The sequence below is a fragment of the Canis lupus genome, chromosome 33, assembly GCF_011100685.1.
Source record: "Canis lupus familiaris isolate Mischka breed German Shepherd chromosome 33, alternate assembly UU_Cfam_GSD_1.0, whole genome shotgun sequence".
Taxonomy (NCBI): Eukaryota; Metazoa; Chordata; class Mammalia; order Carnivora; family Canidae; genus Canis; species Canis lupus.
The window spans coordinates 31,832,206-31,856,339 of record NC_049254.1 but is presented as its reverse complement, the minus strand read 5'-3'; the positions used below and the strand labels follow the sequence as shown (position 1 = coordinate 31,856,339).

Genomic DNA, 24,134 nt, shown 5'->3' with positions numbered 1-24,134 from the left:
TGTGTCTCTCATGAATAAGTAAAATCTTTAAAAAAATTTAAAAAAAGAGACTGTGCTCTGCTTCAGCGCCCTTGTGTCGGCTAGGGATGCCCCCTTGGCCGCTGGCTGCTCCGGGCGCAGGCGGGACAGTGCGAGCTCCTGAGGCCCGTGGACCATCCGTGGGGCTGAGAGGCAGAGACCGAGACCAGCAGGCGGCGGCGGGTCCGTCCTCCACATCCGGGCCTCTCCTCCAGCTCCCGGACACACCGACGGCCACCGCGCCTCGGGCCCCACATCTCCCACAGCCCGAGGCGTCACCTGGGTCCCTCCTCCCTTCCAGGGCTCAGGAGCAGGGGAGCTGTTTTGACATCCGACTTCCCCTCTCCGAGCCGAGACCCCCGATCCTGTTGCAACGGAAGGAATTGCTGGCCCTACAGGCAGCGGGTCTCCTTTGGGGTTTTGAGAGTTTGCTGCACTTGCTACAAGACCTTGGGTTGACCCCTTCATTCGTCTGAGCTTTTGGCACCTCAACTTAAAAATGGGGATCTAGGGGCGCCCGGGGGGCTCCGTTGGTCAAGTGCCTGCCTCCAGCTGGGTCACAATCTCCGGGGCCTGAGATCAAACCCTACATCAGGCTCCCTGCTCAGCAGAGTCTGCTTCTCCCTCTCCCTCTGCCCCACCTCGTCCCCCTCTTCCCCTCCCCCCTGCTCCTGCCCTCCCCCAAATAAATAATCTTTAAAAAAATGGGAATCTAGGGATCCCTGGGTGGCTCAGCGGTTTAGCCCCTGCTTTCAGCCCAGGGCGTGATCCTGGGGTCCTGGGATCAAGTCCTGCATCAAGCTCCCTGCATGGAGCCTGCTCCTCCCTCTGCCTGTGTCTCTGCCTCTCTCCCTGTGTCTCTCATAAATAAATAAAATCTTAAAAAAAAAAAAAAAAGAAACTGGAAATCAGATGGTCACAAAGCTCGTGAGTGGCAGGAACAGGATTCACACTGGTCCCATCCCCACCCCACCCCCGAGTCCTTGCTCTTATGGATCCAGCACGAGTGCCATTCATTGCTCCTGGAGAAAAGATGGGATAAAGAAAGTCATGAAACATCTTCTTCATGGACCCGGAGGTGCCACTATGTCACATAGAGGCCCAGGTGGCAGTGGGGGGACAGCCGGAGGAAGAATAGGATTAGAGCTGGCTCACTCGGGTGATCAGTTAGGAAGCTGCGGCCGGCCGCGACACGGCGTGGAGGGACAGGCTCGCTGCTAGCCCGAAGCCTTGCTCCTGGAGCACCCGAGTCCGAGTCACACGGAGAGAGTCCGAACCGCGTGCTCTGAGCCGAGCCCGACCTCTGGATCATACGCAGCCCGTCCTCCCGCACGTGGGAACCCGACCGCATTGCCACCGAGGGCAGGAGCTAGGCTGCCCTCCTCCTACGGACGCACAGCTTTTTAGGGCGATCGCTTTGAAGGGCAGAGGCAAGTCAAGGACCCCCACCCCGGAAGGAAGCGTCCACTTCAGAGCCTGGTGGTCCCCCCCCCCGCCCCGTCCCACCCCCTCGCATTGTTCCCCAAGCCCCGGTGATCCAGCAGATGCCCAGGCCCACGGCTTCCTTGAGCTGGATGGGGCCTGCCGGCCTCCTTTTCTTTAGTCCCAGAAAAGCCAAAATTAGCCTCACTCCTGTTTCTTTTCTCAGGAGCCTCTGCATTGTATCTCAGGAAGGGATTATTGTGCTCTGGGGACCCTATCTTATCGAGGGGTGTTGGGACGCGGTGAGGGAGAGGAAAGCCGTCTTTGACAAATGGGTCCGACCCGGACAATCATGTGACTTTCCAGCACTCGCCCAGGCCTCCCTCGGCCGGGCTATTGTTTCCGCTCCCACGCGGCCAGCCAGGGGCCTGACGCCGGGGGGAGCAGGCTCTCTGGTGAGCGTCGGGCCTGCCCAGGGACGGGGAGGCTCCGGCAGCCCAGCGGGTTCCCTGCCTCCGAGCTCTTCGGGGGCTCGGGAAGGCCTCTCGGGGTCACTGCCTGAGCACACGGAGCGAGGGACCGCCCTGAGGCCGGGCCCTGGAGGCGGCAGCATCTGAGCCTCATTCCAGGGGCCGTCACCTTCCGGGCCTTTGGACTCCTCGGGGCCTGCAAGCATTCCTGTGCCCTCTGACCGCAGGCCCAGCGCAGGCACGTCCCGCAGGCCCAGGAGCAGATGGCCTCGAGCTGTGGGAGCGGAGGCCTCACGCAGAGAGCTCGGGCATGACCAGGCATTTGCCCCTCTGGGCCTTCTCCAAAAAATTCCTGCGTGTCCAGGGAGGGAGAGCCACCCGCTGACCTCACTCAGCTCGCGCAGCCTGACATCACGGGACGTGGAGGAGGCATGAGGCCGCGGCACGTGGGAACGTGCCTTATCGACGGGGCCGCTTTCCCGTGCGCCCCAGTGTGCCTGTGGGTGGCGGTGGCCGAGGGGCAGGGAGAGCTGGGCACCCGCCAGCACAGAGCCGTGAGGTCATCGGAGCCCGGGGCTTTCCTGGCCAGCAGGTGCCCGCCCGGCTCGCGTTCCCAGGGGCACACATCCGCTCCCCCGGGGGTCCCGCTTTGGACCTACATTTGCTCCCATCTGAAAACATGCTCCAAAAGCCGGATAGGCGATATGTTAGGATATGTTATTTGGCAAGAGATTTAAAAAAATTTTTTAAAGATTTTATTTATTCATGAGAGACACAGAGAGAGAGAGAGAGAGAGAGGGAGGCAGAGACACAGGCAGAGGGAGAAGCAGGCTCCATGCAGGGAGCCTGACGCAGGACTTGATTCCAGGACCCCGGGTCACACCCTGGGCGGAAGGCGGTGCTAAACCACTGAGCCCCTGGGGCTGCCCAAGAGATTTAAATTTAACCTGGAGAATGGCCCCGTTTCCAGCTTCTTTTTTTTTTTTTTTTTTTTAAATTTTTATTTATTTATGATAGTCACAGAGAGAGAGAGAGAGAGAGGCAGAGACACAGGCAGAGGGAGAAGCAGGCTCCATGCACCGGGAGCCCGATGTGGGATTCGATCCCGGGTCTCCAGGATCGCGCCCTGGGCCAAAGGCAGGCGCCAAACCGCTGCGCCACCCAGGGATCCCCTCGTTTCCAGCTTCTGAAGCCAGCACCCTCCCTGTCTGATTGTACTTGGGATGCCTGTCCCCTCCCCCCACATTCCTCTGCTCCCAGGCCCACTGAGTCAGCAGGACGTGAGCCACCTTGACCCGATGGTGTGCTGTGCCCTGCGCTAGGCAACCATTGGGTCAGCTGACCCCAGAGGACGGATTTAGCTCTAATATTTTAGGGCCAAAGTGTTCCGGGGAACGGTGGCCTCCAGGGAATAAGCACCGAGCCCTTTGTACAGGTGACTTTTAATAACCATTAGGTGTCAGTCTCCCTATTTCGGGGATTGTCTACTTTGGCTGCAAATGAGAATCACACGTGCGGGCTTTAAAATTTCCTAGGAGGGGATCCCCAGGTGGCTCAACGGTTAGCGTCACCTGCAGCCCGGGGTGTGACCCCGGGGTCCTGGGATCGAATCCCACGTCGGGCTCCCTGCATGGAGCCTGCTTCTCCCTCTGCCTGGGTCTCTGCCTCCCTCTGGGTCTCTGTGTCTCTCATGAGTGAATAAATAAAATCTTAAAAAAAAAATTCTGCAGGACATGGTTTCTAAGCAGACATTAGATGTGGGGGGTTTTGGCCTCTTCCCTAAGAAGCAAGGAAGTGCCTCAGGATGCCTGGCGGTGGCTCCAGGAGGCCGCCCCCCCCCCCCGCCCCCCCCCGCGGCACCTGGTTCTCCTGGGGAGTCTTCCCCGTGAGGGTGAGTCCCTGGGCAGCATGGAGGACTGCCGGGCGTGGGGACCCGGGCGTGGGGACCCGGGCTCACCTGGGCAAGTCCCTCTGGAAGAGCGGCCTCACTGGGGAGCGGATATGCTTAGGCCCTTGGAGCTGGGGAGCTCAGGGAAAAGCTGCAGGCACCCAGCGGGGGTGCAGGGGGGAGGGCGCAGCGGAGGCTGAGCCCGCGGGAGGGGCTGGGCCCGCCTGACTCCGCATGAGAGGCCGAGGCCGCAGTCCCAGGAGGAGGCCGCGGGGTGAGCCGCTGCACTAGGGGCCGGTCGGTCGGGGCGCCCTGGGCTGGGTCAGGGGACTCCGGGGCCCACTGGGCACGGGGAGCTGCGAGGAGCTGCGAGGAGCTGCCAGGAGCAGGGGCGGCAGCGGCCGAGAGCCTGGCTGTCCAGCAGTGACACCGCGAGGCCGCCACAGGTCACAGCAGACGTCGTGGTCCCAGCGAACCCGCTGCTGTTCACCCCACATGACCTCAGAGCCTCGCGCTTGCTCACGGTCTGATCCCTGTTAGTGACAGGCCAGGAGCCCGGCCTGTCGGGGGTGGGGGTGGGGTGGGGGGTGGGGAGTGGGGGTGGGGTGTCTGCGTCTGCCCGGCTCGGGTCATGACCTCACAGTCCTGGAGGGGGGGCAGCCAAGCCCAGCGCGGCTCCCGCAGCTTCTCCCTCTGCCCCTCTCCCTACACCCCTGCTCCCCGCCTTCAAATGAATAAACAAAATCTTCACAACAAACATTCCAGGAGAGAGTCCCGACCACCCCTATTGTACAGAGAAGGAAACTGAGGCACGGAGGTTACACGGGGAGTAGCTGCCAGGCTGCCAACCGGAGTCCGGCTCCGGGCCCAGTCGCCGAGCCAGGCCTCGCTGCCTCTCCCGCCCCCCGCCGTCACTGCCCGGGCTCCTGGCTGCTCCCTGAGCCCCGACGACGACGACGGAAGAACTGGCTTCATTCCCATTTCGCAGATGAGGAGCGGGAGGTGCGGGGAAGTTCCTGGCCCCTCCTGTCCTGAGCGGGTCACTTCGTGGCCCCTCTAAGCTTTCGGGGTCTGGCCAAGCGAGGCGCGTGGGCCCTCCGGGGATGCTGAGCTCCCGCGGGGAGGGGTGTGCAGGCTCCGGGGGATGGTGGCGGGGGGATGGGTGGGTATTGCCACCGCAGGTCCGTGCGACCAGGTCCCGCCATCTCAGGGCTCCTCCCGGATCTACTGAACCAGGCCCAGGACCCCGAATTAAAATAAAACCACAGGCAAGGCCAGGTGGCCCTGGATCACCGGGCGGTCAGAGCCCTGGTCTCGCCGCAGCCGGTTCCAGAACTGCTGCCCGCAGCCGCCAGCGGGAAGGAGCCGAGGAGTGGCGGGGACAGACGCCAAGGCCTCGGGGCTCGAACACGGGCTCACAGTGGCCCGGGCGGCCCCCGCTCCTCTGGGGGGACACTGCTCGGTCTGGCCTCCGCTCCTCCGGCCGTGCTCCTGCTGGAAGATTGTCACCCGGAGCCTGAGAGCGCGGCACCCGTCGCTGTCCCCTCCCTGGGCGCCCGGGCTCCGGGACAGACGTGGCGTCCGCGGCATGGGATCGCGCGCTGCCCAGCCGGGGGGACGGGGACTTGGCCCCGGGGCATGCAGCTGGGTGAGCAGAAGGGAAGGGGCGCGGGCGAGCAGACGGAGAATATCCACGATCTCTCTGCGAACTCTCCTTACGTGTGTGGGTGCTGGGAGCCAGCGGGTGACGTAAGCAGGGCGAAGGGTAATAACCTCAGCGGCTGAGAAAGCGAAGGCTCAGCGAGCCCGGAGCGAAGGCCCGCGGCTCCGGGCAGGACACAGGCAACAACGGAGCCGTGGCTGGGAAGGTGGTCCAGAGCCGTGGCAGGGTGAGGGGGGGGGGGGGGACCCGTGCTGGGTCGGGGCATCTTCCGCAGGAGGCCTCGAGCGGGGTGCAGCGGAGGAGGGGCTGGCCTGGGGCAACCCTGGTGTCCCGAGCTCTGCGCAGCCCCCAAGGCTCGGCCAGGGTCGCAGGGCCGCCCCCCAGTGCCGAGTTCAAGTCCTCCCCGCGGCTTGTACCTGCTGGCCCCGCTGATCCTCTCCCCCTGCAGGCCAGGCAGAGGCCCCCCGGGTTCCGCCCACACCTGGACCAGAGGGGCCGTCCCCCCCACCCCGCAGTGCACCCACCTGCTGGGTCAGCCAGCTCCTCACCCGCCTGGGGTCGCAGGGGTCACCGCTTGCCTGCGGGGTTCCACTTTGTAGGTAAGGCCAGCCAAAGAGGGGACACCTCCGCCACTCCATCTGCTCGGGAGAAAGCCAGGGTCTCCTAGGATCTCAGTCCGGCCTCCTCGGAAGTTTAAAGGGGCTTCGCTTATAGGATCTCACAACAAAACGTAGTCAAGGCCTTAAAGAGGCGAGAGACTTGGGCCCGGAAAGAGGGGGAAGCTTCAGAACAGACCGCTCCGTGCCCGCAGGTAATGATGATAACGGATATTTCAGGGGCCTTTAGGGGCTGAGAAGGCCACACGCGCGTGTGTGTTTGAGTTTTCGCGGCCTACGGATGAGGCCGGGAGGAGGGGACTGGACCTCCTTGGAACCGGCACAGGAGGCAGCAGGCTCACAGGCTGCCCCGGGCCTGGGCCCCCGAGGTCGAGGACTATGCCCCCTGCGGGCGGAGCTCGGCCCCTGGGACCCCAGAGCCCCCAGCCCCAGGCTCCCGGCTGCGCAGTCCCCAGCGAGGCCTTATTGTGCGCTTTCTTATCTCAGGAGGAAAAGGCAATTCAGGGGAAGAATTTCCTTGTGCCACTGCTCGGGGCTCTCCATTGTCCAGTTTTCTTAGACCCGGTTCATCCCCTGGGTCTGACCATTACTCAAATCCCTGGAGGCGCCTTATCAGGGCTGTCGAGGACACAGGACCTATTTTTTTCTGCGAGCCAGACAAACTGGACTCCATCCAGCCTCCGTGTCCTGACGTCATTCGACCACTGCCAGCTCTGACTCCGGCCCCATGGGAAGCTGCCCGAAACGCGGTCCCTGGGAAAGGGCTGGGGGCTTCGCCAAGCCCGGGGCCTTCAGGGACCCTGCTGGCAAGTGTGAGGACAGGCCTCTCGGGGGAGCGGACTGTGAGTCCCTGTCCCGTGCCCCGCCCCGCAGCGCTGACATTCGGCGCCGAAGACCTCAGACCCAGAGAAGAGTGGAAAGAGTCACACAGTCAACTTACACTGGTCACATCTGTTCCCTCGTTGTTCATTTTATCTCATTCACTTTATTTTTATTTATTTTTTAATATTATTTATTCATGAGAGACACAGAGAGAGAGAGAGAGAGGGAGGCAGAGACACAGGCAGAGGGAGAAGCAGGCTCCATGCACCGGGAGCCCGACGTGGGATTCGACCCCGGGTCTCCAGGATCGCGCCCCGGGCCAAAGGCAGGCGCCAAACCGCTGCGCCACCCAGGGATCCCCTGAGGCCTTTATTTTTTTTTTTTTCCCCTGAGGCCTTTAAATAACAACCTGGCCTCGTATTTTCCCAGGGGTGCTCTCCTTATTTTCCCTCTTTGGGGGTAGATACTCTCTGGTCTCCCATTACCTTTGTCTGGTCTTGGAGGAAATGCTGGGTTACGTTATCTGGTTGAGACATGGGGCTTCTCGTGACACAGAGGTGTTTATGCCGCAAACGTTTCGGGAAAGGGGATTTCGGGGGAGATATTTTTTAGTTGGGGGATGTATTTACCAGTTTTTGCAGTCAAGAAGCTACTACCACAGGAATCCACATAATCCCTTTACGGCGCTTCTCATTGTAGTAAACAATGTCCTGAAAACAATTGCTAAAAAAAAAAAAAAAAATAAGACAATTGCTAATCCTGGCACACGCTCCTGTGTTCTACTTTTGTTACTTGAAATTGTCTTTTGAGGATTTTTTTTTCTTAATAGTGTTAGAACCGGGAACTCATGTGGTGAGAGTGAGCAAGGCCCTCGGGCGCTGCACAGCATGATTTCAAGGCAATCTGGGTCTAATCCTTCAGGCTATGGTTCTATCATCTTTTAGGTGTGTGTGTGCTTTAATGTTTTAGGTTTAATGGTAAAATACCATTGCTTTATTAAGGTATAATGTCCAGGCAGGCCGGGTTGCCCAGCGGTTAGCGCCGCCTGCACCCAGGGCGTGACCCTGGGGTCCTGGGATCGAGTCCTCCATTGGGCTCCCTGCATGGAGCCTGCTTCTCCCTCTGCCTGTGTCTGTGTCTCTCATGAATAAGTAAATAAAATCTTTAAAAAAATTTAACATCTAATCTTTCCTAACAAGGTGGTTTGGGGACTTGACCACAGTTGTTTTTTTTTTTTTTTTTTTCCTTTTCTGTTCTAAATAGCTTCATGAGAACACCTCATGCAAATAGATCAAATAGATCAGCTTTAAAGTAATTTCCTTAGGGCAGTGTCCCTCAGAGCGGTCCCAGATTCTGTAATAGAATCAGTTAGTTGAGAGCTTGTTAAAGAATCCTAGGCCTTGCCCAGATCCAGGGAATCACCAAGGGGTCGAGCCCAAGCGCCTGTATTTGAGCAGATATCACACGTAATCAGAGCTTTAGGACGGACATACTCACAAAGCGCAATTCCTAGTCTCAAGGAAAGGCCCATGGAATAGCTCTTTCACGGCCAGGCCACCTGTGGGAAAGGCCGAGAGGGCCCCAGGGGCTCAGGGCCCTCGTGCGGGGGGTGGGCTTAGCAAACCCTTCTGACTTGCACCGGAGATGCTCCAAGGGCTAAGACAGCTCCAAGGAAACAGCATGAAGGGAAAGGTCACGTCCAGAGTAGAGCAGCGACCGTGCCAGGCCGCCTCGAAGCAACACGTGAATCGCAGCAGGCTGGGTTCAGAGGCTGGAGTCTGGTCTGGGAATAAGCATGCAACCCGGGGAGCTCTGGCACTGGGGATCCCACAGCAGCCTGCAGGATGTGAAGACGGTTCTTTTTTTTTTTTTTTTTTTATTTAATTTATTTACTCATGAGACACACACAGAGAGACAAAGAGAGGCAGAGGCACAGGCAGAGGGAGAAGCAGGCTCCATACAGGGAGCCCGATGTGGGACTCGATCCCGGGACTCCAGGCTCATGCCCTGGGCTGAAGGCAGATGCTTAATCGCTGAGCCACCCGGTTGCCCCTAAATTTATTTATTTATTTATTATTATTTATTTATTTATTTATTTATTTATTTATTTATATTTATTTTCCCGTTAAATTTATTTATTTATATTTATTTATTCCCTAAACTTATTTATTTATATTTATTTTCCCCTAAATTTATTTATTTATATTTATTTATTTGTTTATTTATTCTCTAAATTTATTTTTTTTTAAATGTGTATTTCAAAGCAAACACGAGAGCCTTTTGCTCACAGGTCTCTTAATCACACTGAAGTGCCAGCGGGTGATAAGGAGATGGTGGTTTTCAGGATCTAGACAAGCATTTTTTTTTTTTAATTTTTTTAATTTTTATTTATTTATGATAGTCACAGAGAGAGAGAGAGAGGCAGAGACACAGGCAGAGGGAGAAGCAGGCTCCGTGCCCCGGGAGCCCGACGTGGGATTCGATCCCAGGTCTCCAGGATCGTGCCCTGGGCCAAAGGCAGGCGCCAAACCGCTGCGCCACCCAGGGATCCCTAGTCGAATCCCACGTCGGGCTCCCGGGGCACGGAGCCTGCTTCTCCCTCTGCCTGTGTCTCTGCCTCTCTCTCTCTCTCTGTGACTATCATAAATAAATAAAAATTAAAAAAAAAAAAGTGTGAGTGATCAGAAGTCTCCCCAAACGATACAGACTCTGGAATATAAAATAGTGCAAAAAGAATTTTTTTTGGAAGAGCTCAGTGGGGGCTAATCATTTATGAGGATTGTCGAGGGGATTGGAGCTCTGACGTGTGTTCTGCCTGTGGGTCTGATATTGTGGGGTACTGATAGTGTTTCAGTACTTAAGGGGCCGGGAAGTATAGGGAGAAAGGACACTGGCCCTTTCCAGGGTCTACTTCAGGAGCCGGTATCGTGTGTCACGCAGCTCGTGTATGTTCATTTACGTCTTGTGTGCACTGCCAGCGTGTCGGGGGTGTCCTCCGTCCCCGCGGCTCCAGGGCACGGGGATGACCGAGGCAGAGCCGAGGTGGGAGCACGGCCTCCAGCCTTCCCCTCGGAGGGAGCCGTCCACTGCTCAGCGAGGCTTCGGGGCAAGTGACGCCCGTTCCGTCGGGCCTGAGGCCCGGGGATGAGGCGGCAGCGGGGGCCCAGGACGCGGATCCCCCAACTAAGAGGCCTTTGGTTGGCGCCTCCTCACAAAGGCTCCGGGGCGCCAGAGCTTTGCCCGCCAGGAAGGCTTGCTGTTGAACGAGGCCACGTTGCCTCCGGGATTCCCAGTTTGACAGTTCACCCCGGTGCAGGGACTCGGGATGCAGCCATGCGACAAGATTGGACCCTTGCACCGCGGGCCGCGGGGAACCGGTTTGTGGAGGGAGGCCGGGCCGGCGGAGCTGGGGAGACGCCGCTCCGAGCAGCAGGACGGTCGACGTCCTCGGGTGAGTGGCCATCGCCGCAGGGACCCAGCCGACCTCTGGTGCCGCCTCCTCGCCCAGGTGGCACCACCCATTCCAGCCACATCAGCCTCCCCCTCCCTTGGCTGGATTCCTCCTTCCCCAGGTGCAGGCCCCCGTAGCACTTCCTGTGGAATGCTCTCCCCGCCGCACCCCCGCTCCAATCTTCATCTTCTCTCAAAGAACAGCTTCCATCTTCAGATCACGGCTGACTTTGGCACGGTCCGTTACGAGACACTGCGGGATGGGAGCAGCTGGAAGAAGGGGATAAAGAGGGTAGCTTTAGTTCTCCAGAGGTCGGTGCAACCAGCCTGCTGCCCCGAGGCACGCCCTGCACGCTGCTGGGAATGTGCACTACCTTCTTGGAGAAACCGGGCAATTGCACCGACTCATACAGGCTCCCGGGGCCAGCCAGGAGCAGAGCTGTGTTCCTCGGCACGTCTCCCAGTTCTCCCCCCAGCTCCCCCCGTGGCTGGTTTTTGTGGCTGTGCTGGGATTCAGACTTCTTTGTGCTCCACGGTGAGAGGTTTGCACTCAGCCGTGAGATTCGTTCACCCCAGTGCTCCTCCCACCTCGCCCGGTCCCTCAACGCTCCCCCTTTCCCATGATCACAGCATCAATCCTAAGATGAGATTGCTGTGCTTGGGTTCGGTACCTCCCACCCTGCCTCTTACCCCCTGTGTGCTCTCCTGTTGGCTCCTGAAGCAGACCGTGCCCCCCTGAGCCGCGAACCCTGCCCGGCACACACCTTGGCAGGTTGCAGAAGGCCTGGCACCCAGAGCGATTCGCTTCGCTTGCTCTGTCAACACCGGTGAGCTCACCCACTCCTGGTTGACCAGCCCTACTTCCAGCAGAAAACTCAGGCGGCTGAGTGGGAAGGCAGGAGCCAGGTCGCGTCAGTACCGGTGACGGTGTCCTTCGCCTCCAGCACACGGGCCGCCCCCCCATCCCCTGGGCTTAGCCAGGTCCACGCACATTAGCTGTTGGCTAGATGAACGCATTCCTGGCACCCAGCAGGTTTCCGAGTGTGGCTGCATCTCGTGAGGAAGGGAAGAGCGGGCCCAGCGTCCCCCGGATGAAGGTTTCTACTTCAAAGCAACACGGGTGTGTGGACTTGATCAATACGGACTCTGCTCACGCCCAGGACTGTCCACGGGACCCAAGCCTGCGCTCCGCTCTGCGCAGATGCCGTGATGCTGAGCAGCAGAGCTCAGTGGCCACGCCTGGCTCCTCACCCTCACGGGCAGACGCCGCGGAAGCTTAGACTCCCACGGTGGCCGTCACGGCCGGTGATCCCTGCTCAGCTCCTGACGAGCTCCTTGCTGAGGGCTCTGAGCTGACGGGCTTTCTCCGGGTGTTACGCATCAGGCATCCAGACCGCTGGCCCCGTAGAGCACCTGCGCACCTGGGATCCGGCATCTCCGCGTTGTCTTTGTTCCCTCCCGGGGTTAGGTCTTCAGGGTCCCACCGTGGAGAGAAGACGCCTCGGTGGCGCGCCTCGGTGGAACAGACCACCTCCCACGATGCCCCGGCACAACAGCTCCAGTCCTGGTCCTCGTGACCCGGGCCTAGGCCAGGAGAGGCGGCAAGGGCAGGCGTATCAAGCCTGCATTTCTAGGACCTCACGGGACACATGAAACTAAAGGGGTCAACGGACAAGCACCCCGGGCAGACCAGCCCATTTCCCACCCTCCTCTCCCTTCTTTACTCTTGTGAGAACAAGTCATGTTCCCGAGAAGCCCTACCTCCATGCCTGAGTCCCTCCTGGAATAGACCGCGCAGCCCATTCCTTAGGGCCCAGGTAAAGTGCTCCCTCTTCCGGGAAGCCTACCTGACTGCTTTCGCCCATTGCGCTCACGTGCGGCTTTCTTTGTACCGCCCACACCCGTTCTCTGGCCACTGCCTTATCCTTTCAGCCCCTTAAGAACAGGGCACCGCCTGCCCTCGCCTCGTGCCAGGCCTCCTCCCACCTGCCATCGCCTGGAAGCTTGGGGCTCAGCGGACCAGTCCAAAACCAACACTTAAAACTTAATCCAGAATGATGGTCACTGCCAGGGAGTATTTCATTACCATGACTCAGACAAGTATGAGAAAGGTCAGCACTGAAAAGGTCAAAAAAAAAAAAAAAAGAGAGAAGTGGCCACGTAAGCATTGACGACACGGTTTGCAAAGTCCTCCTGTTCCCATGTGACGAGCAAAAGAGAGAACTTTGCAGATGGCCCAGAGCGGGGATTTCTTGGTGAGTCCAGCCCCGGAGGCAAGTGGGGGTTGGACTCAAGTCCTCCTCCTGCTACTAACTTGCTTTCTCTCCTTTGGGCCTCAGTTTCCCCAAGGGTAAGGTAGGGTGTTGGCCCAGCAACTAAATATGATCTCTTCAGTTTCTGAGTTCCCGTGACGACAAGGTCACATTTGACGTATCAGGAGGCCCAGGACAGAACACGGGGATGGGTGTGTCGGGCCGGGGCCAGACGACCCGTCCAGGCAGGGAAACCGCGGGTCGTGGTGCTCGTGCTCCAAGAAAAACCCCCCACCAGCTGCTTGAAATTAAGCTCAACCAAATAGTCCAGCCTGAGGGGTCCCAGATAAGGTCCCAGAGCCACAAGCGGGGGAGCGCGTCCCAACCCTCAGGGCCACCGCCGCTGGGGACCTGCAGCTGCGCCCCTTGTCCACGGACGTATGTTCCAAACCATGCATCTCCTCGGGTAACACCTCTTCCAAGTCCCCACCAGACGGTTTGGCGCAGAAAAAACTCTGAGCGGAGGGAGCCCCGGGAAGTCCCCTGCTCCTCAGACTTGCGTCTCATTTGCATTCTTTCTTCACGTTTGTTTGTTGTTTTTTTACCTAAAGGCACGTGGCATGGGCCCCTCCTTGAACAGGGAATTCAAGCCACAGGATGTCCAGGCCCGCTCGGAGCTTGGGGCTCCCAATACTAAAGCTGCAGAATAAAAGCAGGGACGGGAGCAAGCGTCGGCTGCATTTGGCCAGCGTCACGGAGCTGTGCTCAGGGCCCTTCAGAGGCCTGGGGCAGAGAACAGCTGACTTCAGCAACACTCGCGGCTACAGTGGAGCCAACTGATCGACAGGGTAATTGGGATAATTACGAAGCACTGCAGGTCCTTGGAAAAATTATAATCTATACAAATTTTAAAATCACTGTTATTAGAAATTATTATTATTATTATCAGGCATAGTAATAAATCTTCCATTTATTAGCCACACGGCTGAGATGAGTCAGTTCAAACCCATAAAACTAAGAGAGGTGCAAATAAAATCTCGTTGAAAATACAGGGTCTGGGGATCCCTGGGTGGCGCAGCGGTTTAGCGCCTGCCTTTGGCCCAGGGCGTGATCCTGGAGACCCGGGATCGAGTCCTGCCTCAGGCTCCCGGCATGGAGCCTGCCTCTCCCTCTGCCTGGGTCTCTGCCTCTCTTTCTCTCTCTGTGTCTCTCGTGAATAAATAAAATCTTTAAAAAGACAAAACAAGAAAACAAATACATTTTCAATGATACATAATCACACGGTACATGTAGATCTGTGTAAATGTAAATTACATATAATCCATCTTACTCATTAAATGACCATATTTAGAGATACGCAGGCCTTGCCTAGAGAACGAAAAACATTCAGAGGAAAAAGCAAGGTTTTGATTTTCCCCATTTTTGTTTGAACTCTCAAAGATTCCTTGGGGGCGTTTCATTTCGCTCTGCATCTCCCCAGGTTGCCCCCCTGGGCTCCGCGGCTTTGGCCACAGCCTGAAGGTTGGTTAACAGAGGCGGCCAGCACCCAGGCTGGGGAGGCGCCCCCCCCCCGCCCCCGCTGCAGCCTGCAGGGGCCCTTCCCACCCCAATGGGCCCAGGAGGCGGCCTCAGCGACCACCGACCACCCCGGAGGTGGGAGGGGACCTGCAGGGCCAGGCCTGGGCCCGCCCTCAGCCTCCTAAGTGTGCACCTCCGGGCGGGGAGCTCCCTGCGCCCCTGGGCCAAGCCCGGGACTCCCCGACTCAGACTCAGCCTGTCCTCTGGGGCGCCATCGGGGCTGCTGCGCCCCGTTCCCTGGCCCGCGGCCACAGGGTCCCGGGAGCCCGGCCTGGGGCTGCAGGCAGCTCTGCAACAGGCCCTGGAGCAGGGGCGTAGGCTCAGCACATCACTCCGGGGAGGATGGGGACTTTTTCCACCAAAGCCACGCAATCAGCGCCTCCACCAGGGGTGACTTAGAAGCAGCTTCTGGGGGGCCTCGGGTTCAAGGCCGTGCTGTTAGGCTCCCCAGACGCCTCGAGCTCTGCTGACCTTCTCCCCAATGAGGGGACCCTAGCCCTGGGCTCTTCTCGGGGCCCAGATGGCCTCAAGGCTGGCGGCGCCTCAGAGGCTGCCCAACCTCATCCCTACCATCTCACTCTAGCTTCCTGTCCAGGGGCCGTCAGGCTTGAATGCCTTCAGCGACGGGAAGCCCAGTCCCTGCTAAGACAGCAGTGGCAGTACTGATGGCTTCCAACATTCCTGAAACTAGAAATGGGGCGCGCCCCCTGCCCCAGAGACTCCGTCCAGTCTTGGTTTTGGTTCTCTCCCCCAGGACCACAGAGAACAGGCTGCTCTTTCTGCCCCGAGAAAGACTCCTCTGCTTCCTGCTCCCGGGAGCTTCCTGTTTTGCAGGGCAGTGAGGTCAGCCTTGGAGGCGAGTCTGCGGCACCTGCCACGCGCGCCTGCAAGCACCTGGGCTACAGCCGGAGTCCAAGACAGGCCCACGGCGCTCGCGGCGCTGAGGTCCTACTGCCACCAACAGCTGCCCACGTGACGGGAGGAGCCAATTCCAGGCTGTGACAAGCGCTGTGGATAAACGAAGCAGAGCGAAGGACACGGCCGTGGGGCTGCATCAGGTGCCTGGCATTGGGGGCTGCGCTGTGTCCCCCTCTCACGAAAGATGCTGAGGTCCCAACCTCTGGAGCTTGTGACTGTGGCCTCATTTGGAAACAGGGTGCTTGCAGATGACTGTGCGGGTGGTTTCTTTCTTTCTTTCTTTCTTTTAATTCCTGAGAGACACAGAGAGAGGCAGGGACACAGGCAGAGGGGGAAGCAGGCTCCCTGTGGGGAGCCTGACGTGGGACTCGATCCGGATCCTGGGACCCCGGGGTCACGCCCTGGTCTGCAGGCGGTGCTCACCCGCTGAGTCCCCAGGCGTCCGGGCTGCTAGTACTCTGTGACCATACTTTTCCATTGTCCCAGGTTTGTGACCCTTTCTGAGCCGCAGCAGCTCCTGGGGCACCAGGCCCCTCTGCCCTCAGGAGGCGTCCGGCCGGTGGCACAGGCTCCAGCTCCCCACAGATGTCGCACAGAGCGGCCGCCGCCCGTGCTGCTGGCCGGCGACGAAAGCCTGCAGGGGGCAAGCCGATGAAGGGCCGGGCAGGCTTCGTCAGGAGGCCCCGCAGGCAGGTGGGCACCCACAGGCAGGTGGACATCCACGGGCCGGTAGGCACTCAGAGGCAGGTGGGCACCCACGAGCAGGTGGGCACCCAGAGGCAGGTGGGCACCCGGGGGCAGGTGGGCACCCAAGGACAGGTGGCCACCCGCGGACAGGTGGGTGTATGGAGGCAGGTGGGCACCCGTGGGCAGGTGGGCACCCAGAGGCAGGTGGGCACCCAGAGGCAGGTGGGCACCCGTGGGCAGGTGGGTACCCACGGGCAGGTGGGCACCCAGAGGCAGGTGGCCACCCGTGGGCAGGTGGGTACCCAGAGGCAGGTGGGCACCCAAGGACAGGTGGCCACCCGTGGACAGGTGGCCACCCGTGGACAGGTGGGCGTCTGGAGGCAGGTGGGCACCCAGGGACAGGTGGGCACCCGCGGACAGGTGGGCGTCCGGAGGCAGGTGGGCACCCGCGCGCAGGTGGGCACCCAGAGGCAGGTGGGCACCCAGGGACAGGTGGGCACCCGCGGACAGGTGGGCGTCCGGAGGCAGGTGGGCACCCGCGCGCAGGTGGGCACCCAGAGGCAGGTGGGCACCCATGGGCAGGTGGGTACCCACAGGCAGGTGGGCACCCGTGGGCAGGTGGGCACCCAGGAACAGGTGGGCACTGCGGACAGGTGGGCGTCCGGAGGCAGGTGGGCACCCGCGGACAGGTGGGCGTCCGGAGGCAGGTGGGCACCCTCGGGCCAGCTCCATGGACTTCCATCACCCCCCTGCCCGCCCAGTGTCCCCGGCACCCAGCCCCGCAGTGGGACGCCCTCGGCCTTGTCCCCGAATCTCCCGCCACTGGGGTAGTGCCATGTCCTGCTCTGCGTTCCGTGTCCTGCGGGGCAGTGGCTCCTGGGCGGGCCGGGCACCTCCTGGGCCGCACAACCACCAGGCTGCGCCCACCGAGCTGCCCAGAAAGCACAGCTGGGGCGCTCCTGAAGCTGCCACCTGCGGCTCTGCGCTGAGGCCCCCTCCTCTCCTCTTGGGGTGTCTGCTGAACCCCAGGACTTTTTCATCTGTTATGGGGCTAACATGTGGGGCCTCCCCACCTGCCCTGGGCTGGCTGCCCAGCCCCTGCACCTGTGCACATGTGCGCACGACACGCGGGCCATGACCCTCCACGCAGGACCTGGAGCTCGCATGTGCCCCGGGTGCCCCAGGATGGGCCATGGTGACTCCAAGTCCCAGCCCCACCCAGTCTCGCGATTCTGGGGAGAGGGCCTGACCTTACCCCCAGGGCCCCGGGCGCACTGATGTCCTTCTTGGAGGGGCTCAGCACCATGTCGCTGGGATGACCTGTTCCAGCTTGGTGCCTTGGTGGTCCACGGCCACTCCTGGCACCTGCTTCCAGAAGGTGCGGGGCTTTATAGGGCCATCCTGGGCTCACATGTTGAGTCTCTGGGCCTCCCTCAGCACCCACCATGCATGCTGTTCCTTCCACCGAGCACACCCTACCCTGTGGTCCAGGTCCACAGTCAAATCTTCCCCTGATACTGCAGGCCCTGCCTTCCCTCCACAGTGCCCGTCAGCCTCAGTCTCCCCTCCCACACAGTGGCCCACAGGCCTCAGGAGAGGCTGGCTGCTAGCTGCACACGGGTGACAAGGGCATGGGGCGCCTTGGTGACACTGGGATAGAGGAGCAGCAGAAGAGCAGGGGGAGCAGCAGGAGGAGCAGCAGCGGGAGCAGAGGAGGAGCAGCGGAGGAGCAACAGGAGGAGCAGAGGAGGAGCAGCGGAGGAGCAGCAGAGGAGCAACAGGAGGAGCAGGAGGAGGAGCAGCAGGAGGAGCAGCAGGAGAAGCAGAAGAGGAGCAACAGGAGGAGCAGAGGAGGAGCAGCAGGAGGAGCAGCAGGAGGAACAGCAGAGGAGCAACAGGAGCAGCAGGAGGAGTGGAGGAGCAGCAGGAGGAGCAGCGGAGGAGCAGCAGCGGGAGCAGAGGAGCAGCGGAGGAGCAACAGGAGGAGCAGAGGAGGAGCAGAGGAGGAGCAGCGGAGGAGCAGCAGGAGGAGCAGAGGAGGAGCAACAGGAGGAGCAGAGGAGGAGCAGCGGAGGAGCAGCAGGAGGAGCAACAGGAGGAGCAGCAGAGGAGCAGCAAGAGGAGCAGCAGAAGAGCAGCAGGAGGAGCAGCGGAGGAGCAGCAGTGGGAGCAACGGAGGAGCAGCAGGAGGAGCAGTGGAGGAGCAGCAGGAGGAGCAGGAGGAGGAGTGGAGGAGCAGGAGGAGAGCAGAGGAGCAACAGGAGGAGCAGAGGAGGAGCAGCGGAGGAGCAGCAGGAAGAGCAGCAGAGGAACAACAGGAGGAGCAGCGGAGGAGCAGCAGGAGGAGCAGCAGGAGAAGCAGCAGGAGGAGTAGCAGAGGAGCAACAGGAGGAGCAGAAGAGGAGCAGCGGAGGAGCAGCAGAGGAGCAACAGAAGGAGCAGAGGAGAAGCAGCGGAGGAGCAGCAGAGGAGCAGCAAGAGGAGCAGCAGAAGAGCAGCAGGAGGAGCAGCGGAGGAGCAGCAGTGGGAGCAGTGGAGGAGCTGCGGAGGAGCAACAGGAGGAGCAGTGGAGGAGCAGCAGGAGGAGCAGGAGGAGGAGTGGAGGAGCAGGAGGAGAGCAGAGGAGCAACAGGAGGAGCAGAGGAGGAGCAGCGGAGGAGCAGCAGGAAGAGCAGGAGGAGGAGTGGAGGAGCAGGAGGAGCAGCGGAGGAGCAACAGGAGCAGAGGAGGAGCAGCGGAGGAGCAGCAGGAGGAGCAGCAGAGGAACAACAGGAGGAGCAGAGGAGGAGCAGCGGAGGAGCAGCAGGAGGAGCAGCAGGAGGAGTAGCAGAGGAGCAACAGGAGGAGCAGAAGAGGAGCAGCGGAGGAGCAGCAGAGGAGCAACAGAAGGAGCAGAGGAGGAGCAGCGGAGGAGCAGCAGAGGAGCAGCAAGAGGAGCAGCAGAAGAGCAGCAGGAGGAGCAGCGGAGGAGCAGCAGTGGGAGCAGCGGAGGAGCAGTGGAGGAACAGCAGGGGGAGCAGGAGGAGGAGTGGAGGAGCAGGAGGAGAGCAGAGGAGCAACAGGAGGAGCAGAGGAGGAGCAGAGGAGGAGCAATGGAGGAGCAGCAGGAAGAGCAGGAGGAGGAGTGGAGGAGCCGGAGGAGCAACAGGAGCAGAGGAGGAGCAGCGGAGGAGCAGCAGGAGGAGCAGCAGAGGAACAACAGGAGGAGCAGAGGAGGAGCAGCGGAGGAGCAGCAGGAGGAGCAGCAGGAGGAGTAGCAGAGGAGCAACAGGAGGAGCAGAGGAGGAGCAGCGGAGGAGCAGCAGGAGGAGCAGAGGAGGAGCAGCAGAGGAGCAGCAGGAGGAGCAGCAGAGGAGCAGAGGAGGAGCAACAGGAGAAGCAGCGGAGGAGCAGCAGAGGAGCAACAGGAGAAGCAGAGGAGGAGCAGCGGAGGAGCAGCAGGAGGAGCAGCAGGAGGAGCAGGAGGAGGAGCAGTGGAGGAGCAGCAGGAGGAGCAGGAGGAGGAGTGGAGGAGCAGAAGGAGAGCAGAGGAGCAACAGGAGGAGCAGAGGAGGAGCAGAGGAGGAGCAGCGGAGGAGCAGCAGGAAGAGCAGGAGGAGGAGTGGAGGAGCAGGAGGAGCAGCGGAGGAGCAACAGGAGCAGAGGAGGAGCAGCGGAGGAGCAGCAGGAGGAGCAGAGGAGGAGCAACAGGAGGAGCGGCGGAGGAGCAGCAGGAGGAGCAGCGGAGGAGCAGCAGGAGGAGCAGCAGAGGAACAACAGGAGGAGCAGACGAGGAGCAGCGGAGGAGCAGCAGGAGGAGCAGCAGGAGGAGCAGCAGAGGAGCAACAGGAGGAGCGGCAGAGGAGCAACAGGAGGAGCGGCGGAGGAGCAGCAGGAGGAGCAGCAGAGGAGCAGAGGAGGAGCAGCAGAGGAGCAACAGGAGGAGCAGAGGAGGAGCAGCAGAGGAGCAACAGGAGGAGCAGAGGAGGAGCAGCAGAGGAGCAACAGGAGGAGCAGAGGAGGAGCAAGAGGAGAAGCGGCGAGGAGCGGCAGGAGGAGCAGGAGGAGCAGAGGAGGAGCAGTGGAGGAGCAATGGAGGAGCAGCAGCAGGAGCAGCAGCAGGAGCAGAGAGGAGCAGCGGAGGAGCAGTGGAAGACAGCAGGAGGAGCAGCAGAGGAGCAGCAGGAGGAGTGGAGGAGCAGGAGGAGCAGCAGAGGAGCAGCAGCAGGAGCAGAGGAGGAGCTGCGGAGGAGCAACAGGAGGAGCAGCAGAGGAGCAACAGGAGGAGCAGAGGAGCAACAGGAGAAGCGGCGGAGGAGCAGCAGGAGGAGCAGCAGAGGAGCAACAGGAGGAGCAGAGGAGGAGCAGCAGGAGGAGCAGCAGAGGAGCAATAGGAGGAGCAGAGGAGGAGCAACAGGAGAAGCGGCGGAGGAGCAGTAGAGGAGCAGAGGAGGAGCAGTGGAGGAGCAGCAGGAGCAGCAGCAGAGGAGCAACAGGAGGAGCAGAGGAGGGGCAGCGGAGGAGCAGCAGGAGGAGCAGCGGAGGAGCAGCAGTGGGAGCAGAGGAGGAGCAGCGGAGGAGCAGCAGGAGGAACAGCGGAGGAGCAGCAGGAGGAATGGAGGAGCAGGAGGAGCAGCGGAGGAGCAGCAGCAGGAGTAGCGGAGGAGCAACAGGAGGAGCAGAGGAGGAGCAGCGGAGGAACAGCAGGAGGAGCAATGGAGGAGCAGCAGCAGGAGCAGCAGCAGGAGCAGAGAGGAGCAGCAGAGGAGCAGCAGTGGGAGCAGAGGAGGAGCAACACAAGGAGCAGAGGAGGAGCAGTGGAGGACAACAGGAGGAGCAGCGGAGGAGCAGCAGGAGGAGTGGAGGAGCAGGAGGAGCAGCGGAGGAGCAACAGGAGGAGCAGAGGAGCAACAGGAGGAGCAGAGGAGGAGCAGTGGAGGAGCAGCAGGAGGAGCAGTGGAGGAGCAGCAGAGAACAACAGGAGGAGCAAAGGAGGAGCAAAGGAGGAGCAGCAGCGGAGGAGCAGCAAGAGCAGCAGGAGGAGCAGCAGCGGGAGCAGCGGAGGAGCAGCAGGAGGAGGAGCGGAGGAGCAACAGGAGGAGCAGAGGAGGAGCCGCGGAGGAGCAGCCCACCGCCTCCCCCCCGCCCGCCTCCCCTGCAAGCCCCGGCCCCGCCGCGACTCCTGGGGCCTCCGTTTCCTCCTCTGCGGCCCAGGGCGAGTGGACGGGAGCGCACGGGTGGCGAGGGCCGAGGGCACCCGCCGGCCCCGGGCCACTCGAGGGCCCCCCCGGCTCCGTGTGGGCTCCTGGTTTGGGCTCAGGGAGCGAGGTCGAGCCCCGCCGGGCTCCACGCTCCCCGGAACGTGCTGGGGACCATGTCCTTCTCCCCCACCCGCCGCTCGCTCTCAGAATAAATACGATCTTTAAAGCAAAAAAGAGCAGACTGTGGACGCAGCATCTGGCGGTGCTGCCGGACCTTGTGGAAGCTCCGGGACCTGCGGGCCTAGTGTCCGTGTGCGGAGGGAGCGAAGGACCCAACAGGGGACCCCTCGGGGCCGAGCACACAGCCCGGGGCTTTTCTTAATGGATGCTTGACGCGCTCGCGAGACAGAGCCCCGGGGAGGCAGAGACCCGGCCGAGGGCGCAGCAGGCTCCGCGCGGGGAGCCGACGCGGGCCTCTACCCGGGCCCCGGTCACGGCCTGGGCCGCAGGCGGCGCTGAGCGCGGAGCCCCGGGCGCCCCTCGCCCTCCCCCTCCCTCCGTGTCCATCTGCGGCCGCGAAGCCCGCGGCGGGGACGCGCCCCCACGCGGCGGTCCGGGTCCTGGAGCTCGGCCCCCGCCGCCCCCGCCGCCCGCTCCGCGCCGCCGCGCCCGCCCACCTGCTCTCTAGCCCGGAGCCGCTGCTCCTACCGACGCGCCGCCGCCCGCTTTCATTTCGCGGAAGGAAACCCGGAGCCGCGGCAGGAACCAGTCGCTGCGGGGAACCGCGGGGCGAGGGCGGTGACCGCGGCCGCCGCCCTGGGGTCGGGCAACCCCGCCGAGCCGCTCGCGGGCGCCCCGGCCTCCTCGGCCCCGCCCCCGCCCCGCCCCCGCCCCGCCCCGCCGGCCAATCACAGCGCGGGGGCGGAGACCCAGCGGGAGGCGGCGCCGGCCCTGAGGCCGCAGGAGGGGCGCCCCCGGCGGCCGGGAGGCTGCGGTGCAGGCCGCCGGGCCCAGGGCGCAGGCGCGGGGAGGGCGGGCCACGGGGTCCTGGCACCCGCACCCCGCGCGGCGGCCACGCCAGCTCCCGCCCCGGTGGTCCCGGCCCTGGGGCGCCCGGGGCTGGCGGGTGGGCGCCGCCTGTGGCCCAGGGAGTGACCCCGGGCCCCGGGACCGACTCCCGCGTCGGGCCTGCGTCTCCCTCCGCCTGTGTCTCTGCGTCTCATGAATAAAATCTTAAAAAAAAAAAAAAAAAAAAGTGACCACGACCTATCATGCCGTTTTCAAAACCAGCAGCTTTATGGAGGGGACATTCACCCCATGAAATTCACCGTTAAAGGGCACAAGGCAGGGGGTGCCAGCATATCCAGAGGGCGCAACCACCGTCCCTAGCTTTAGGGCATCTTCATCTCCGGCCAAAAGGCCAGCGCTCATTAGCAACTACTCAGCCCCAGACAACCACAAACCTACCTGTCTCGGCGGATTTGTCTGTTCTGGAAATTCTATCTAAAGGAGATCCTACCTGGTAGGTGAGCTCTTAGTGACCGACTTCTTTCACTTGGCATAATTTTTTTTAAGGTTCATCCACGCTAGAGCGTGTGTCAGAACCACCCCCTGCTTTTAAAGATTTTATCTATTCATTGAGACACCCAGAGAGGCAGAGACACAGGCAGAGGGAGAAGCAGGCTCCATGCAGGGAGCCCGACGTGGGACTCGATCACACGAGTGATCCAGGACTCCAGGATCACACTCTGGGCCAAAAGCAAATGCTCAACCGCTGAGCCACCCAGGCTACCCAACTCTCTTATTTTTAAAGTTATGACCACTCACAGGAAAAATGAAACACTATTTGTCAGACATTGTCAGGCTAGAAGCTGAGGACACATTTTGTATTTTTGTTTTTGAAGATTTTATTCTATTTATTTGAGAGCGAGAGGGCAAGAGCAGGGGGGAGGCGCAGAGGGAGAGGGAGCAACAGGCTCCTTGCTGAGCTCAGAACCTGCTGTGGAGCTGGATCCCAGGACCTGGGGATCATGACCTGAGCAAAGTCACTTAACTGAGCCACTGAGGGGCCGCTGGAAACCCCCATGTTTTTTAACTAATAAATGGATAAACAAAATGTGGTACGGACATTCAATGGAATATACTGTTTGCCAATAAAAAGCAATGAAGTCCTGACAGGTGTTACATTTACAAATGAACCTCGCCGACGTCAAGCTAAGTGAAGGCCAGTCACAGAAGGCCTCAGCCTATGATTCCATGTATATGAATGTACAGAACAGGCAGATCCATACATGCAGTAGATTAGTGGTTGCTGGGGGCTGGGGGACTAGAGGACCGGGAGCCGATGGCTCAAGGGTCTTGGGTGATGTGGTGACAGTCACAGAACTCTGAATATACTAAGAACATTACGCTGTATACTTTAAGTTGGTGAATTTGCAGGGAATGTGAATCTCTAAAAACTGTTAGGATCAAGAGCATGGAAGCCCATGTCCCCACTTTTTAAGAATTTTATTTTTCCATGTCCCTACCTTTTCCTTAAAGTCTCATGTTTTAGTTATTATACTGTCGTTAAAGCAAAACTTGTTCTACATCAGTGTAGGTTTTGCTCGTTCAGCATGCAAGTTTCTCCCACACAACTAGGCTGGCTTCTCAGTAAAGGGAACCAAGTGTATTTTCAAATGCCAGCGCTGTTCCTCTTCTATCCTGAGCTTTTCACCGAGGTCTCATTTCTCCCACGCTACCTGAGAACATCCTCGGCTCTGCCCCTGCCAGCCTGCCTCTGCCTTGGTCTGCAGTAACCTTCCACTCGGTGCTGAAAGGCTTACAACACTAACCCCTACCTGTTTAGGAGCTTCTCCTGGGCGTACCCGCACTTTGAGAACACGTCCACAACCCCCACGACCGGAAGGCCGGCTCCTGCTAACTGCCCTACTGCTTCAGGCCCAACGCCTGCTACAGGCATCTTCCAGTGCCCTTCCCGCCACCCAGGAAGCGGGTTTTGTTACATGAACAGCGTACTTTGTTTTTTATTCTCCTGGTGGAAGACATTTTCAAATATATCCTAAATTCATTATGGCCACATAGGGCAAGGCTTAACTGCAAATCACAGATGAACTTTGAGGGTCTGTGTTCTTTGGATACAGGTCATGATACTCTGTTTTTTACAGGA

The 24,134-nt window shown here is 60.5% G+C and overlaps 1 protein-coding gene and 1 long non-coding RNA gene across 5 annotated transcripts; both read right to left on the bottom strand.

Moving 5' to 3' along the window:
- Window positions 1-9,622: 9,622 nt before the first annotated feature.
- On the bottom strand, window positions 9,623-21,823 carry LOC119867359. The gene is made up of 2 exons (XR_005383459.1): window positions 21,643-21,823; window positions 9,623-10,620 (listed from the first exon to the last, which is right to left on the bottom strand). It is a non-coding gene; the product is annotated as an uncharacterized LOC119867359 (long non-coding RNA).
- On the bottom strand, window positions 13,771-17,571 carry LOC119867358 (protein mono-ADP-ribosyltransferase PARP4-like). Of its 4 annotated transcripts, XR_005383458.1 has the most exons (3): window positions 15,522-17,571; window positions 15,075-15,188; window positions 13,771-13,829 (listed from the first exon to the last, which is right to left on the bottom strand). XR_005383458.1 is itself a non-coding variant. In XM_038583236.1 (2 exons), the coding sequence occupies exon 1, from the start codon at window positions 16,515-16,517 to the stop codon at window positions 15,549-15,551; it is 969 nt and encodes a 322-aa protein (XP_038439164.1). In that variant the 5' UTR covers window positions 16,518-17,571; the 3' UTR covers window positions 13,772-13,829; window positions 15,522-15,548. The 4 variants fall into 4 exon arrangements, 2 of the variants coding, with proteins under 2 accessions (XP_038439164.1, XP_038439162.1); XR_005383457.1 differs by having other exon boundaries at window positions 15,075-17,571; XM_038583236.1 differs by lacking the exon at window positions 15,075-15,188 and having other exon boundaries at window positions 13,772-13,829.
- Window positions 21,824-24,134: the final 2,311 nt, after the last annotated feature.